We start from the raw sequence: 16978 nt of genomic DNA on the forward strand, positions 1-16978 counted from the left end.
GCCAGCTAGCTTCTTAACCTTCCCTTTCTTTATGTCAAATAAACTCACTGCTTAAGCACTATAAAGTGTTTTAAAATTCAGTATATAACATTTACCTTACAGTTTCAGAAGAAATTGAGACTCGAGAAACCATTTCTGAGAAGGCTGTTACAGAAGAAAAACGGTAAAGTTACTTTCTTAAACACACTGCTCCTATTATGATAATTAGTTTCTTGCACTCTGTTTATGGGAGCTTCAGACTCCAACTCACTTACTTGCACTGTAATCTTATTTCAGTTATGTGGAGACAAAGGACATTGTAATGGAAGACGTCTCTGCTGCAGCAGAGGAAGTATCAGGACAACCCATACCTCCTTTCTTCATTAGAAAACCCATAGTACATAAATTAATTGAAGGTGGGAGCATTATTTTTGAATGTCAAGTAGGGGGCAACCCAAAGCCACATGTCTACTGGAAAAAAGGTGGAGTTCCTTTAACGACTGGCTACAGGTACTTTGAATACAATGCGCAAAAACTGTTTAAACATAGTTTTTAATAATATTCAATTCATGGTACCATAATTTTTATTCCTTTACTGATGCTGAGCCAAATAAGATCACAGATTTCTGTGACATTTTATTTTTGAAATGGAAAGATCATAGAAGCATGTCTTAATGTGAGACTTTAGAAGGCTGCGAAGTTTTAAAAAATAAATATTTAAAAGACTATAAAATGAGAAATGTTATATATCCTTAAAAGCAAATAAGGAAGAAGTTTTGTGTTTGCTTTATTCTGTCTATGCAATGTTTGCATTCTGTCTATGCAAATCTTACCTACAGAAAGCAACATACCTCCTAGCAGAGAAAAAAAAACCTCAAACATTTACAAAACTCTTGAACATACCAATGCTATTAGGACAAAGAAAATGCACTCAGTGTATACCATTTTACTACATCTAATAACTAGATCTCTGATATTTCAGTGCTGCTCTTCGCAGCCCATTTATTTTAGTGACAAAATAGAAAGAAAGTAGACCTGTGCTTCAATATCAGCGTGGTTATTTTTACTACAATGTTCTGCAGATTCATTGATTCATTGAGTGAGAATTGCCTGCAAAACTTTCTTTTTTCTTTTTTTTTTTGTCTTCTGCAAGTTAGGAGTGACTCTGATTAACCGTACAGTTAAAAGCAAATCCACTAAAAAGTCTGTTCATCAGAATTATAGAAAGCTTATACTTTTATGTTTTCTATAGATATAAAGTGAGTTACAAAAGAGAAACCGGGGAATGCAAACTTGAAATTTCTATGACTTTTGCCGATGATGCCGGAGAATACACTATTGTTGTTCGTAACAAATATGGAGAAGCTTCTGCAACGGTCTCCTTACTAGAAGAAGGTATGTTGTAGATTAAAGACATGGAAAAAGTATTTCTTAAAATGAACACTAAAATGCAGAAAATATTTTAAATTATGCTTCAAAGTCTTTGCAGCTTAGTTTGGTCAGTTCAAGAAACATAATGGGTGTTATGGTGTCTCAGTTTCTGCAAGACAGACTATTTATCATCAGGTTCTTGAAGGACTTATATTCTTTGATATATTTTTTTTGCTATATTTGTAGACATATGAACATTCCTCTGCTAACATGCATAACAGCCAACACAACATAAGACATTCAGAGAGTGTAATATGTTGCTCTATTGCAGAGAAAGAAGCTAACTCTTTTTTTTTAAATTGTAATTATAAAAGTGCATGAAAGTTTGCAGGAGACATAACTGTGGTGCAGAAATTGTAGAATAGCCTCTACAGGTGCTTCCACTTTGAGAACTAGAACATTTACAACAGTAAAACTTAGCTGTTTCTAAAGCTCATCTGAATACAACAGTCTTTGCATTTTATTGCTGTTTATATTTTATTGACTAAACAGACAAAAGCTTTGATTAAATCACAAACAAATTAAAATAGGTTTGTACTCATTTTTTTCTATTCAATGCAATGAAACACATAACAGCTTATCAAAATTAATGTGTTCTTCATTCTTAGCTGATTATGAAGCCTACATAAAATCACAACAAGAAATGATGTACCAAACTCAAGTGACTGCATATGTACAGGAACCTAAAGTGGCTGAGGTAGCCCCAGCTATTTCATATGGTGACTTTGAAAAAGAATATGAAAAAGAACAAGCCTTAATTAGGAAGAAAATGGCAAAAGATACAGTGATGGTCAGAACTTTTGTAGAAGATGAGGTATGTCTATCACTCCATAATCACTTTGTATACTGACATTTTATCAGTACAAATCATGTCTTTACAAGGTCATTATCTGACAGGCAGAGCTAATCGTCTTGCCTTTCTGTGTAGGAACACCGCATTTCTTCCTTTGAAGAAAGACTTATCAAGGAAATAGAACTCAGAATTATTAAGACCACTTTGGATGAACTTCTTGAAGAAGATGGGGAGGAGATGATGGTTGATATTTCTGAATCTGAAGCTATAGAAGCTGGCTTTGATTTAAGATTAAAGAATTACAGAACCTTTGAAGGAACAGGAGTTACTTTCAATTGCAAAATGACTGGATATCCACTGCCAAAGGTACCCTAAACCTGTATGACATTAATGTGTTTTAAAATCCACTTGGTACTCTAAAAAATATTTGTATTATCCCATTATCAGACATTCTACATGCTGCATAGAAAACAGCAAATCTCAAAGGAAATAAAATCATTTGTTTTGATATCAAGCCCAATTTTCTTTTGTTCCTTAACAGAATAGTGTTAGGTTGGCTACCCAGTTCAGAGGTAGCTTAGATTTACTACTTAAGTTGGTCTTGCTTCTGAGTATGTCCAAGGTAGTGCTCACAAGTGGGGAACACAACAGCAAGTCCAGACTGGGTCACTTTGCTTTAAGTCAAAACGGCCTTTATATTTGTTTCTAGCTCCAAAATTCACATTTCAGGCTGCTAAAGCATGTTACTTTAGTCTGGCTTATTTCAAGTAAAATGTTAGTTTCAAGTAAAATGTTAATTTCAAGTAAAATGTTAATATTATCACATATTCACGAACTGTGACTATACATCAGCCGAAAAACAGGAAGCAATAGTATGTTCTGTGCTTGGGTCATTACCGGATTATTGTCTTTAGGAAAGCTCACATAGCATTCTACTGTCTTTCCTTGCAGATTGCATGGTACAAAGATGGTAAACGCATAAGGCATGGAGAGCGCTACCACATGGAAGTTCTGCAAGACGGCAGTGCCAGTCTGCGTTTGCCTGTTGTTTTACCCGAAGATGAAGGAATTTATACAGCCTTTGCCAGTAATATGAAAGGCAATGCCATTTGCTCAGCAAAACTCTACGTTGAGCCAGTTGCACCTACAGCAACTCCAGGTTATATGCCAGGACCAGAAGTTATGAGAAGATATCGGTAGGTACACAGTAATGCACAGATTTCATGAGACTTCAGTCTGCTGTGATAAACAGCACAAGAACTCATTACACAGCAGCTAAACAGCTTAAGTTACTGGAGTTTGCATACCTCTAGACAAGTTCTAAATGCTGCTTTCATGGCTTATATTGATTTATGTGCCAATGCTCTTCTGATTTGCCTTCTTAACGAGCAGTGCCATAACGAGCACCATTATTCACATGCATATCCAGCCACAGTATCAGATTTGCAGCCTCAGCAGCCATACTCATTTCTTAAAGTACTCAAGTTTTGGAAAAAAATTCTGCACTTGGGGTTTCAGAACGGTGTGGAACTCTTACTTCCCACTCTTGAAACAGGTGTATTTCTATGACAGAAATAATCCAGTGTCACCATGTACTGTGTTCCGTCTCCATATGCATACACATGCATGGATATATTTACAAAGGATTGTAAGCATTATCCAAAACCCTAAAACTTCCCTGGTTGTGGTGTACTGGTATTATTCAGCTACACACATTACTGTTGAAAATCTAAAGAAAATTGACTACAAGTAAAAATTACATTTGTCACAACATCTCATGTAGATAAATTGGTATTCTTGAAAATAAATTATGCTAAAGGCAAAAGTTCATCTCTGTTTATCATATCAGCTCAATGCTATATGATTATCTTATTATCTTATTATTTCCTTCCAGATCTATTTCTCCACGCTCTCCAAGTCGGTCTCCTGCCCGCAGTTCTCCTTCTCGTTCTCCTGGCCGCAGATTAGAAGAAACTGATGAAGGACAGCTAGAGAGACTATATAAACCAGTTTTTGTCCTGAAACCCACATCATTCAAATGTTTACAGGGGCAAACAGCAAGATTTGACTTAAAAGTCGTTGGTAGACCTATGCCAGAGACGTATTGGTTCCATAATGGTACACCAGCTTCAGTTTCTTCAACAAATAATCTTAAAATAAATCATACGCGTTTTACATTTTGCTGAAACACTGTTTTGAGTGTAATTTTTGTTTTCTTGTGTATCTGCAGGTCAACAAGTGGTTAATGACTACACTCATAAAATAGTCATTAAAGAAGATGGAACCCAGTCATTGATCATTGTTCCTGCTATGCCTGATGACTCTGGAGAATGGGCTGTAATTGCTCAGAATAGGGCAGGCAAAGCTTCAGTCTCAATGACACTGACTGTGGAAGGTATTTACTGTGCATGCTATTTTTAAGACACTGAGGAGCATTTCTTATTAAAAAAACTCGTTATGTGATTTCCTCTTGTGATAACTTACCCTTGCTCTTCCAGCTAAGGAAGACCTAGTCAGACCACATTTTGTGGAAAGGCTGAAGAATGTCAGTGTAAAAGAGGGGTCTAGACTGGAGATGGCAGTGAAAGCTACTGGTAACCCTAACCCTGACATTGTATGGCTGAAGAACAGTGACATCATTGTACCTCATAAATACCCCAAGATAAAGTAAGCATTTTTTAATTTGTTTAAACAGTAAAGGAGTTGATAATCACCATCCTACAAAGTCTCACCTACAGTGTGCTGAATACTTTTGCTTCCATAGAAGGAATTCACCAAGGGCTTAGTCTAATGGCTACTGAATCTACTACCAGCTTTTGCATTGCGGCAAGGATAAAAGATATTTTGTATCTTGCAGGACTCACTCAACTTTTTCCAGCTTGTGTATTTGTGTATTTTGTATTCTGTAAAGCCAATGCTTCTCCTCGAATACTGTGTTCAGTTCTGGGCCCCTCACCACAAGAAGGATGTTGAGGCTCTGGAGCGAGTCCAGAGAAGAGCAACAAAGCTGGTGAGGGGGCTGGAGAACAGGCCTTATGAGGAGCGGCTAAGAGAGCTGGGGTTGTTTAGCCTGGAGAAGAGGAGGCTGAGGGGTGACCTCATTGCTCTCTACAACTACCTGAAAGGAGGTTGTAGAGAGGAGGGTGCTGGCCTCTTCTTCCAAGTGACAGGGGACAGGACAAGAGGGAATGGCCTCAAGCTCTGCCAGGGGAGGTTTAGGCTAGATGTTAGGAAAAAATTCTTTACAGAAAGGGTCATTGGGCACTGGAACAGGCTGCCCAGGGAGGTGGTTGATTCACCTTCCCTGGAGGTGTTTAAGGCACGGGTGGATGAGGTGCTGAGGGATATGGTTTAGTGTTTGATAGGAACGGTTGGACTCGATGATCCGGTGGGTCTCTTCCAACCTGGTTATTCTGTGATTCTGTGAAAGATTTAGGGAGCCTTTATCTGACAAATCTGCCACTGAATTCAAGACTGATTCTTATTAGCTTTCTCTGTTTGATTCTTATAAACATAAATATTTATAAACTAAATGTCTAATTACTCCAGAGATTTGCCTTTGGAGTCTTTGACCTGATTTTGGAGAAGGGGGAATATTAATAACAAAGAACTGCAAAGAAGTTTAAAAAAAATTGTTTTAATATTTCAGGATTGAGGGAACCAAAGGGGCAGCAGCCCTTAAAATTGAATCTACTGCCAGGCAAGATGCTGCATGGTATACTGCCACCGCTATCAATAAAGCTGGGCGGGACACTACTCGGTGCAAAGTGAATGTTGAAGTTGAACATGCAGAGCCTGAACCAGAAAGGAGATTAATCATTCCAAAAGGAACTTACAAAGCCAAGGAGATTGCAGCCCCAGAGTTAGAGCCTCTCCATTTGCGGTATGGTCAAGAACAATGGGAGGAAGGAGATCTCTATGACAAAGAAAAGCAACAGAAACCATTTTTTAAGAAGAAACTCACATCTTTAAGGCTCAAGCAATTTGGACCAGCACACTTTGAGTGCAGGCTTACACCAATTGGTGACCCAACCATGGTGGTGGAGTGGTTGCATGATGGCAAACCCTTGGAAGCAGCTAACAGACTCCACATGATCAATGAGTTTGGGTACTGTAGCCTGGACTATGGAGTAGCCTACTCCAGAGACAGCGGAGTGATCACTTGCAGAGCAACTAACAAATACGGTACAGACCATACATCTGCTACTCTGATCGTAAAGGATGAGAAAAGCCTTGTGGAAGAATCGCAGTTGCCAGAAGGCAGAAGGGGGCTGCAGCGAATTGAAGAGTTAGAAAGAATGGCCCATGAGGGTGCTCTTCCTGCAGTTGCAATGGACCAAAAGGAAAAACAAAAACCAGAGATTGTATTGGTCCCTGAACCTTCAAGAATCCTGGAAGGTGAAACAGCACGATTCCGCTGTCGTGTGACTGGCTATCCTTTGCCCAAGGTCAACTGGTACCTCAATGGACAACTCATCCGTAAGAGCAAAAGGTTTAGACTCCGTTATGATGGAATCTACTACCTAGATATTGTGGACTGCAAATCATATGACACAGGAGAGGTGAAAGTCACTGCAGAGAATCCAGAAGGCTTTATTGAACATAAGGTGAGACTTGAGATCCAGCAGAGGGAAGACTTCAGATCTGTTCTTCGTCGTGCTCCTGAACCCAAACACGAGCCTGTACTGCCAGAGCCTGGAAAACTTCAATTTGAGGTACAGAAGGTAGACAAACCTGCAGAGAAAACAACCAAAGAAGTGGTGAAACTGAAAAGGGCTGAACGAATCACTCATGAGAAGCTTTCAGAGGAATCTGAAGAGCTGCGTAGTAAATTCAAACGTAGGACAGAAGAGGGCTATTATGAAGCCATCACTGCTGTGGAACTTAAGTCTCGCAAAAAAGACGAATCGTATGAAGAAATGTTAAAAAAGACAAAAGAAGAACTTCTTCACTGGACCAAAGAGATTCCAGAGGAAGAGAAGAAAGCACTTCCTCCTGAAGGCAAAATCACCATTCCGACATTCAAACCAGAGAAGGTTGAGCTTAGTCCAAGCATGGAAGCACCCAAGATATTTGAGCGAATTCAAAGCCAGACTGTAGCCCAGGGAACAGATGCACACTTTCGTGTGAGAGTGGTGGGGAAACCAGACCCTGAGTGCCAGTGGTACAAAAATGGTGTGCAGATTGAAAGGACTGATCGTGTCTATTGGTATTGGCCTGAAGATAATGTTTGCGAATTAGTCATAAGAGATGTGACATCTGATGATTCTGCCAGCATCATGGTGAAAGCAGTGAATATAGCTGGTGAAACTTCTAGCCACGCTTTCCTGTTAGTACAAGGTAATTTAAATTCTCCCACTTTTACCCTTCTGCTTATTATAGTTTATTAAGTCTATATGGCCAGTGGACTGTTGATTCATCACATATTCTTTTACAGCCAAGCAGTTAATCAGCTTCACCCAGAAGTTGCAAGATGTTGTTGCTAAAGAGAGAGACTCCATGGCAACATTTGAATGTGAGACATCGGAACCCTTTGTCAAAGTGAAATGGTTTAAGGATGGAATTGAGATTCATTCTGGAGACAAATACAGGATGCATTCAGACAGAAAAGCTCATTTTCTTTCTGTACTAGCAATTGAAATGTCTGATTCTGATGACTACAGCTGTGCACTGGTGGAAGATGAATCCATAAAAACTACTGCAAAGCTTACTGTTGAAGGTAAGAAGCACAAAGCTCTGTACCATGCAATGTTGTTAAAGTGAAACCAGCATCAGGAAGAAACGCACTAAGAAATGTTCAACCTGCTTGCATATTCTCAGAATTAAATACGAAAGTTTGGAGATACAGTTATGTAAAATGGTTACACCATCTATATGTTAATTTCCTTAGGTTCATTTAATAAGAAATTTTTTTATCAAGGGTATCTAATCAAGTTTGTTCATGAATGTCATTATTTTTGCCTGTAGGTGCTGTGGTTGAGTTTATTAAAGAACTTGAGGACGTTGAAGTACCAGAATCCTTCTCAGGTGAACTTGAATGTGAGGTTTCCCCTGAAGATGTGGAGGGGAAATGGTATCATGGTGATGTTGAACTCACTTCCAATCACAAATATGTGATTGTATCCCGCCGTGGTCGCCAAATTCTCACCATTAAAGATGTTAATAAAGATGATCAAGGAGAGTATAGCTTTGTTGTTGATGGAAAAAGGACTCGCTGCAAACTCAAGATGAAACGTAAGCATTTTTAATACCTATACTGTCTCTATACTATAGATTTTCTGTATTTATTATTGTTATTTCACTATAAAGCCATACTGTATTATTATTCAATATTCTGGTTATCTGCTATGAAGGTTAATTAATTTAATTTCATTCTACAGCTCGTCCCATGGCTGTTCTTCAAGGACTTACTGATCAAAAAGTCTGTGAGGGAGATATTGTACAACTTGAAGTTAAAGTCTCCCTAGAAAATGTGGAAGGTGTCTGGATGAAAGATGGTCATGAAATTCAATCAAGCGATCGTATTCACGTTGTGTTGGATAAACAGTCACACATGTTGCTGATAGAAGATGCAACAAAGGGAGATAGTGGAACTTACTCTTTTAGTGTTCCCGGTCTTGAACTGTCAACCACTGGATGTGTCACAGTGTACAGTAAGTATTATCATGATAAATGAAGTGTTTGATTTACAGATCCTTTAGGATTAATTCCTAAAGGTATAGGCTTTTTCATGATGAATATTTTTGAACTTGACAGGTGTTGAAATAATGGTGCCTCTAAAAGATGTTCATGTAATTGAAGGAACAAAAGCTATCCTTGAATGCAAAGTTTCAGCACCTGATGTATCTTCTTCCAAATGGTACCTAAATGATCACCAGATAAAGCCTGATGAACGCGTGCAAGCTGTATGTAAAGGCACTAAACAGAGACTAGTGCTTACCAGAACACATGCATCAGATGAAGGACAGTATAAGCTTATGGTAGGCAAAGTTGAAACAAGCTGCAATGTCACAGTTGAAAGTAAGTTTCTTTTAAGATACACACTTCTTTATGAAATTATTTCCTTAAATACAAAACTCTGGAAGTAACTAATATATTTGTAATGTATTCTTTTTATAGAAATTCAGATTATTAGAGGTCTTCATGATATCACCTGCACTGAAACACAGAATGTGTGCTTTGAGGTCGAGCTCTCCCATTCAGGGATTGATGTAATTTGGCATTTCAAAGGTCAAGAGATCAAGGCTGGTCCTAAATATAAAATTGAAGCACATGGCAAAATATATAAATTGACAGTGGTGAAGATGATGAAAGATGATGAAGGAGAATATGTATTTTATGCTGGAGAGAAGAAAACCTCTGGAAAGCTTACAGTAGCAGGTTAGTAGAGTTAAGGTCCAAGATTTTTATCTCACTGTGATTGAAAAGCAAGGGTCAAGGTACTTGTAGCAATCGTGCCTTTTCTGTACTTTTTTCCTTTAATTTATATCTTTTCTATGTTCTCCTTGCTTTTCCTCTTCTCTTTTGTCATTGCCATAATTTGAATTCAACAAAGCTTTCAAGTAAATGCTATATATTTTGCTAAATCAGAGCCATATACAGAATGCCATAGTATGCTTTTGATATAATTAATTTTAAAAAAAAAGTTTTTTTTCTTGAATGTTCAGTATGCCTGTGCGGATAATAAAAATAGTAGAGAACAATAACTGGGAAAGAAGAAACACATTTTTGTGATGTTCTTGATTTTTCATAGAACTCCGAATGTCTATGATCATGCTGCAAATTAAAGGAAAGCATTTCAGCACCAAATTTTCTCATGATTGCATTTTCTGTATGTGGGAAAGTTGAACAGTAGCACAACAAAAACATGTACTTTTTCTTCCCAACAGGTGGTGCCATTTCAAAGCCTCTCACTGACCTGACTGTGGCTGAGTCCCAGACAGCTGTTTTTGAATGTGAGGTGGCAAATCCTGAATCAGATGGCCAGTGGTTAAAAAATGGTAGACCTTTACCTATGACAGATCAGTATCGTGCTGAATCTGATGGCATAAAGAGAAGGCTCAATATCCCTGTTACAAAACTGGATGATATGGGTGAATACAGTTACGAAATAGCAAGCTCAAAGACTTCTGCCAAACTGAAGGTTGAAGGTCAGTATTTTTTGAAGGCAGTTGATTAATTTAAGACTCAGTCCAGCATAACTCGCTGTTTTCTGGATTAAGTCCTAAGATATAACCATATTTTTCTTCAGTTTTTAATAACACGTATTATGACGCACTTTCTGAGGCAGCAATCTTACTTTGTTTTGAAGTCTTCATATTTGGAATTTAGTGTGATATTTTAATGAAAATACATTTTTTTTCAAGGTAATGGCTAGCTGGTTTGACTTTTTGCTAGTTGTATAGTAATAATATCAAATATAACCCTGTTTCTTATGGATGCTACAAGTAAATATTACATTTTGTGTTCAAGCATGCCACTTTGGTGGAAACTACATAAATCAATACATATATACTAGATTTTAAAATTATTCAGTTTTATTAAGATTATGATGTCTGCTATAAGTTTTATTTTTTGGTCTGTTTTGTTATGTTACTTTTTCTTGGGTTTTTTCCCCTAGCTGTTAAGATAAAGAAGACACTGAAGAACTTGACTGTGACAGAAACACAGGAGGCAGTTTTCAGTGTAGAACTGACCCATTCTGGTGTGAAAGGAGCTCTGTGGATTAAAAATGGTGTTGAACTTGAATCAAATGACAAATATGAAATTTCAGTAAAAGGACCTATTCACACACTGAAAATAAAAAACTGTGTTGTCACTGATGAGTCTGTTTATAGCTTTAAGCTTGGAAAGATAGGAGCAAATGCCAGACTTCATGTGGAAAGTAAGTGAATCTGGTTTCAATATATGTCTTAATGTGTGGTTTGTAATTCAAATCAAACACACTGCTGAATCTTGCAAACTTTTTTCCTCAAGCTGTCAAGATCATCAAAAAGCCAAAGGATGTGACTGCTTTGGAAAATGCTGTTGCCTCCTTTGAACTGAGTGTATCTCATGATACTGTACCAGTCCGATGGTTCCACAAAAATGTTGAGCTTAAACAAAGTGATAAATACAAGATGATTTCTCAAAGGAAAGTTCACAAGCTTATGCTGCATAACGTATCTCCTGCTGATGCTGGGGAATACACAGCTCTTGTTGGGCAAATTGAGTGTAAAGCAAAATTGTTCGTGGAAAGTAAGTATTGTCAGTTTGTAAGAAGGTGATCGTATGAATTGCTACACCAATTCATATTGAACACCTTAACTTAACAATAGCCCGTTACACTTTTTTTTCCAGACTTCCACACAAACTGACTTTTGAAAATTCTTTTATTTTCTTCTATCTTCCTGCCCCCTACCCCTTTAGGCATACACATCACAAAGACTATGAAAAATATTGAGGTCCCTGAGACCAAAACTGCCTCTTTTCAGTGTGAAGTTTCTCATTTCAATGTGCCTGCTGTCTGGTTGAAAAATGGTGTGGAGATTGAAATGAGTGAAAAGTTCAAAATAGTGGTCCAGGGGAAACTCCATCAGCTCAATATCATGAATACAAGCAGTGAAGATTCTGCAGAATACACATTTGTCTGTGGAAACGACAGAGTCAGTGCAACTCTGACTGTAAAACGTATGTAAAAATGAAATTAACCAGAATATTTTACAGTTACTAATAACATGGTTTGTGTTAATACTTGCGCTTGCTGCAGTTCCAAACAAACCAGAAGGTATTTTCAAATAATCCTAAACAGCCTCAATTACAGTTTTAAAAGAGGTCTAGAACCGTGGAGTTGAAAGTCAGATTCTAGATTCTTCTGCTTAGGCCAATATGCCTGAACACCAAGTCACTGTAGCAGACAGAGTTCAGATTCCTATGTCATTCAAAAGTTTGGGGAAATTTATTTGTAGTATTGATTCCGGACACAGAGCTTTCCTTATAATATTACCAAAAATCAGAATCTGTCCATCATCTTCCATCAGTCCTGGAAGACTGGGGAAGTTCCACTGGACTGGAGGCTGGCTGATGTTGTGCCCATCTACAAGAAGGGTTGCAGGGAGGATCCAGGGAACTACAGGCCTGTCAGTCTGACCTCAGTGCCAGGGAGAGTCATGGAGCAGGTGATCTTGAGTGCTATCATGAAGCACATGCAAGAGAACCAGGTGATCAGGCCCAGTCAACACAGGTTCACAAAAGGCAGGTCTTGCCAAACTAACCTGATCGCCTTCTATGACAAAGTGACTCGGCTGCTGGATGAGGGAAAGGCTGTGGATGTATCTTCCTGGACTTCAGTAAAGCCTTTGACACAGTTTCTCACAGCATTCTGCTTGAGAAGCTGTCAGCCTCTGGCCTGGACAGGCGCACACTCTCCTGGGTGGAAAACTGGTTGGATGGCCGGGCCCAGAGAGTGTTGGGAAATGGTGTTAAATCCAGCTGGAGGCCAGTGACAAGTGGGGTTCCCCAGGGCTCAGTGCTGGGTCCAGCCCTGTTCAATGTCTTTATCAATGACCTGGATGAAGGCATCGAGTGCACCTTTAGCAAGTTAGCAGATGACACTAAGCTGGGTGGAAGTGTTGATTTGCTGGAGGGCAGGGAGGCTCTGCAAAGGGATCTGAACAGGCTGGACCGCTGGGCAGAGTCCAAGGGCATGAGGTTTAACAAGGCCAAATGCCGGGTCCTGCACTTGGGGCACAACAACCCTGTGCAGTGCTACAGACTAGGAGAAGTCTGTCTAGAAAGCTGCCTGGAGGAGAGGGACCTGAGGGTGTTGGTTGACAGCGACTGAACATGAGCCAGCAGTGGCCCAGGTGGCCAAGAAGGCCAATGGCATCTTGGCTTGTATCAGAAACGGTGTGACCAGCAGGTCCAGGGAGGTTATCCTCCCTCTGTACTCAGCACTGGTGAGACCGCTCCTCGAATCCTGTGTTCAGTTCTGGGCCCCTCACCACAAGAAGGATGTTGAGGCTCTGGAGCGAGTCCAGAGAAGAGCAACAAAGCTGGTGAGGGGGCCTGGAGAACAGGCCTTATGAGGAACGGCTGAGAGAGCTGGGGTTGTTTAGCCTGGAGAAGAGGAGGCTGAGGGGAGACCTCATTGCTCTCTATAACTACCTGAAAGGAGGTTGTAGAGAGGAGGGTGCTGGCCTCTTCTTCCAAGTGACAGGGGACAGGACAAGAGGGAATGGCCTCAAGCTCTGCCAGGGGAGGTTTAGGCTAGATGTTAGGAAAAAATTCTTTACAGAAAGGGTCATTGGGCACTGGAACAGGCTGCCCAGAGAGGTGGTTGATTCGCCTTCCCTGGAGGTGTTTAAGGCACGGGTGGATGAGGTGCTGAGGGACATGGTTTAGTGTTTGATAGGAACGGTTGGACTCGATAATCCGGTGGGTCTCTTCCAACCTGGTTATTCTACGATTCTATGATTCTATGAATTTTAAATATCTCTGATCCAGTTAACACGTGTTTAAAATAAAGTGAAACAGAATAAAAAGCCTCAAACCATGTCAATTTCCTTTCTTTTAGCCATCCTAATTACCTCCATGCTAAAGGACATCAATGCTGAAGAGAAAGATACCATAACATTTGAAGTTACTGTTAACTATGAGGGTATCTCATATAAATGGCTAAAGAATGGTGTAGAAATAAAATCGACTGATAAATGCCAGATACGAACAAAGAAGCTCACACACTCCCTCTCCATAAGGAATGTGCATTTTGGTGATGCTGCAGAATACACTTTTGTTGCTGGAAAAGCAGCTTCATCGGCCACTTTATATGTGGAAGGTATTTGCTCTCTTGATTTGTATATTTAGTGACTTCTAATGATTTAAACAGCATCATGGCACTCATTCTACTTTCTTTTTCTGCCCTAGCTCGTCACATCGAATTTAGGAAGCATATTAAAGACATCAAGGTTGTGGAGAAGAAGAGGGCTATTTTTGAATGTGAAATTTCAGAACCTGATATTCAGGTCCAGTGGATGAAGGATGGGCAAGAGCTCCAAATTGGTGACAGGTAAGTTATTACTCCTACACCATTTTGTCTTTCATTGTGTTCTTCACTCTAGGAAATAAATTGCTCATTTTCTTTTCTTATTCCTTAGGATAAAAATTCAGAGAGAGAAATATGTCCATCGCCTCATCATTCCTTCCACAAGAATGTCTGATGCTGGTCAATACACTGTAGTAGCAGGTGGAAACACGTCAAGTGCCAATTTGATTGTGGAAGGTCGTGACATTCGTATCAGAAGCATACGTAAAGACATTCAGGTATGGACTATACAGAAGAATAAATGTTTCATAACTTTGTCACTCAAAGAATAATGTAATGAAGTGCAACAATATCTAACCAGCAAGAGTCTTAGCACACAAAATTGTAATCAAGGTCAGCGCCTTCTTCTAGAAAACTGGAATGTGGGACCATCTGTAAAAACAAATGCTATTTCTAATATTTATTCTTCTTGGTCAAAGGTCATTGAGAGACAAAGAGCTGAAATTGAGTTTGAAGTCAATGAAGATGACATTGAACCACTGTGGTACAAGGACGGTATTGAGATCAACTTCCAATATGAGGAAAGATACAGTTATGTGGTGGAAAGGAGAGTTCATCGAATGACCATCCTTGAAACCACTTACTCTGATGCTGGAGAGTATACTTTTGTTGCAGGACGGAATAGGAGTTCTGTTGTTCTTTACGTGAATGGTATGTGACTCCACAAACAATGCTTTGACTGTATTTATTGCCCCGTGTTTTTCTGATTTCTGGAACACTACTGAATTCCTCAGGTACACTGATGTTTCCTGCTCTACTGAAATAGCTGACTAGCTGATGAAAATGCTGTAGGCAGTTCTTTTCCCTACTGCATTAATTTAGACAAGGACTTTTTCAAGTCCTAATGAATCTGATTTGTTCATATGGACAAATATGCCTTGCCCGAGGGTTCAACCTAACAATTCTTGGGCACATTTTGGCAGAAAACACTTGGACCAAAACAATTAACTACATTAAGGCACTCATTGCTAGATCGTTGCCCCTGCATCACGAAAAAGGGTAGACTTTCATGGGCATGCAAGACTGGGCATAATAAGATTAAAAACAAATCCCTGCTAAGATTTTTGAAGTTTTGATAAATATTAATAATGACATTTATCTCTCTCCTTCTTCCTCCTCTCCCCTTACTCCCTACAACTTGTAGCTCCAGAGCCTCCTCAGATTATTCAGGAGCTAGAGCCAACCACTGTGGAGTCTGGCAAGCCTGCTCGTTTCTGTGCTATGATATCAGGCAAACCCCAGCCCAAAATTTCCTGGTACAAAGATGATCAACAGCTTTCTCCAGGTTTCAAGTGCAAATTTCTTCATGATGCACAAGAATATACTCTATTGCTGATTGAAACCTTCCCTGAAGATGCAGCAGTGTACACCTGTGAGGCAAAAAATGACTATGGAGTTGCTACAACTTCAGCTTCACTTTCAGTTGAAAGTGAGTTTTTGATGCTCATAACATTGTCTGTGAAATGAGACTGTCAACATGTGTAAGATCTTCACCTTTAACAATTACTTCTCTTTGTTATCATTTAGTCCCAGAAGTTGTTTCTCCTGAGCTTGAAGTGCCGGTGTATCCACCTGCTGTGATAATACCATTACGTGATGCTGTTACGTCTGAGGGGCAGTCTGCTCGTTTTCAGTGCAGAGTTACAGGGACAGGTAGGTTTAAAAGAAAACCTGTACATCATCTCATCTCTCAGAATTTTTCATCTTAAACTCAGAAAATATGGAACCATATATTTGCTGGATCTGTCTTTCCCTAGAAGTACAGTTATTTGATATATACACACAGCAAAGTGTTGCTCACAGACAACTGTCAGCTAAGCAAGCTATATGCCAAAGATGGCATTGAGCATGAGAGTTGTAAACTGCTGTAAAAATTAAGCATTTCCAAAAAGAAGATCTGTTTCATAAATTTTGTCTTTGAAACTTTACAGTGTTTCAAATGCTGACTTATGTTGGAAAACTGTGTAGGCAATTAAAACGCTGTTTCAAAATGTGAGGTAACATGGTGCAAATCATTATCATATTAAATGAATATGATTAAGTTTCTGATGACACAGTGTCGCTTCAATTAACTAAAAAGGTGGACTGAAACTGCACCTCGACCATTATTCAAATATTCTTAAGTATCTCATATCACTCTGCAGGCAGTAAACTGCCATTACATTTGTTTTCCTAACATAAAAAGATGTTTGCTCATTGTCTTTTTAAGCGCAGATTTTTTCTTATAGAAGTTTGGTGGGTTTAGCTGCATAGTATATCATTCTGCAAAATAATTCTTGCCAAGTTAACACAAAATCAAATAAAGCTCCCTTTCTTCAATTCAATAATTTCCTTGAGTATGACTAGTAATAAAATAGGCACATGGTAAACTACAGAATAAGATCCAGCTCCAATGCCAAAGAATTTACAGTTACTTGAATATAAATAATATTTCAAATTTAAAAGTAATCCTGAGTAATGATTGTGTAAAAATCAATATTGAATACGTAATACATTGGTAATATTATATTGGTAAATATAATTTGCGAATATATATATACATATTGCATTTCCATCACTTGAAATCAGATTCCAATTTTTTTAGAAAAGCTTTACAACACATTTGATTCTTTAGAAGTGGTGCTAAAACTCACGAAGTATATGTTGGAATGATTGGCCTGCTGTCTCTGCAGAGCATGCTGATGTAACTTTTT

At 38.9% G+C, this 16978-nt stretch overlaps 1 protein-coding gene across 1 annotated transcript in view; it reads left to right on the forward strand.

Annotated features, from left to right (window-relative positions):
* TTN (titin) overlaps nucleotides 1–16978 on the forward strand; it is a 244240-nt gene that overhangs the window by 20012 nt on the left and 207250 nt on the right. Inside the window, exons 18-42 of the mRNA XM_069861021.1 lie at nucleotides 103–163; nucleotides 277–489; nucleotides 1232–1374; nucleotides 2019–2224; nucleotides 2339–2569; nucleotides 3155–3399; nucleotides 4098–4321; nucleotides 4434–4598; nucleotides 4702–4870; nucleotides 5853–7543; nucleotides 7641–7922; nucleotides 8171–8437; nucleotides 8584–8856; nucleotides 8960–9223; nucleotides 9323–9583; nucleotides 10093–10353; nucleotides 10824–11087; nucleotides 11180–11440; nucleotides 11612–11872; nucleotides 13758–14018; nucleotides 14108–14249; nucleotides 14338–14503; nucleotides 14705–14936; nucleotides 15430–15714; nucleotides 15813–15938. Of these exons, the coding sequence (XP_069717122.1) occupies nucleotides 103–163; nucleotides 277–489; nucleotides 1232–1374; nucleotides 2019–2224; nucleotides 2339–2569; nucleotides 3155–3399; nucleotides 4098–4321; nucleotides 4434–4598; nucleotides 4702–4870; nucleotides 5853–7543; nucleotides 7641–7922; nucleotides 8171–8437; nucleotides 8584–8856; nucleotides 8960–9223; nucleotides 9323–9583; nucleotides 10093–10353; nucleotides 10824–11087; nucleotides 11180–11440; nucleotides 11612–11872; nucleotides 13758–14018; nucleotides 14108–14249; nucleotides 14338–14503; nucleotides 14705–14936; nucleotides 15430–15714; nucleotides 15813–15938 (6954 nt within the window). The remainder of the gene's footprint in view (nucleotides 1–102; nucleotides 164–276; nucleotides 490–1231; nucleotides 1375–2018; nucleotides 2225–2338; nucleotides 2570–3154; nucleotides 3400–4097; nucleotides 4322–4433; nucleotides 4599–4701; nucleotides 4871–5852; nucleotides 7544–7640; nucleotides 7923–8170; nucleotides 8438–8583; nucleotides 8857–8959; nucleotides 9224–9322; nucleotides 9584–10092; nucleotides 10354–10823; nucleotides 11088–11179; nucleotides 11441–11611; nucleotides 11873–13757; nucleotides 14019–14107; nucleotides 14250–14337; nucleotides 14504–14704; nucleotides 14937–15429; nucleotides 15715–15812; nucleotides 15939–16978) is intronic.

The sequence above is a fragment of the Phaenicophaeus curvirostris genome, chromosome 7 (assembly GCF_032191515.1).
Source record: "Phaenicophaeus curvirostris isolate KB17595 chromosome 7, BPBGC_Pcur_1.0, whole genome shotgun sequence".
In the NCBI taxonomy this organism is placed as follows: Eukaryota; Metazoa; Chordata; class Aves; order Cuculiformes; family Cuculidae; genus Phaenicophaeus; species Phaenicophaeus curvirostris.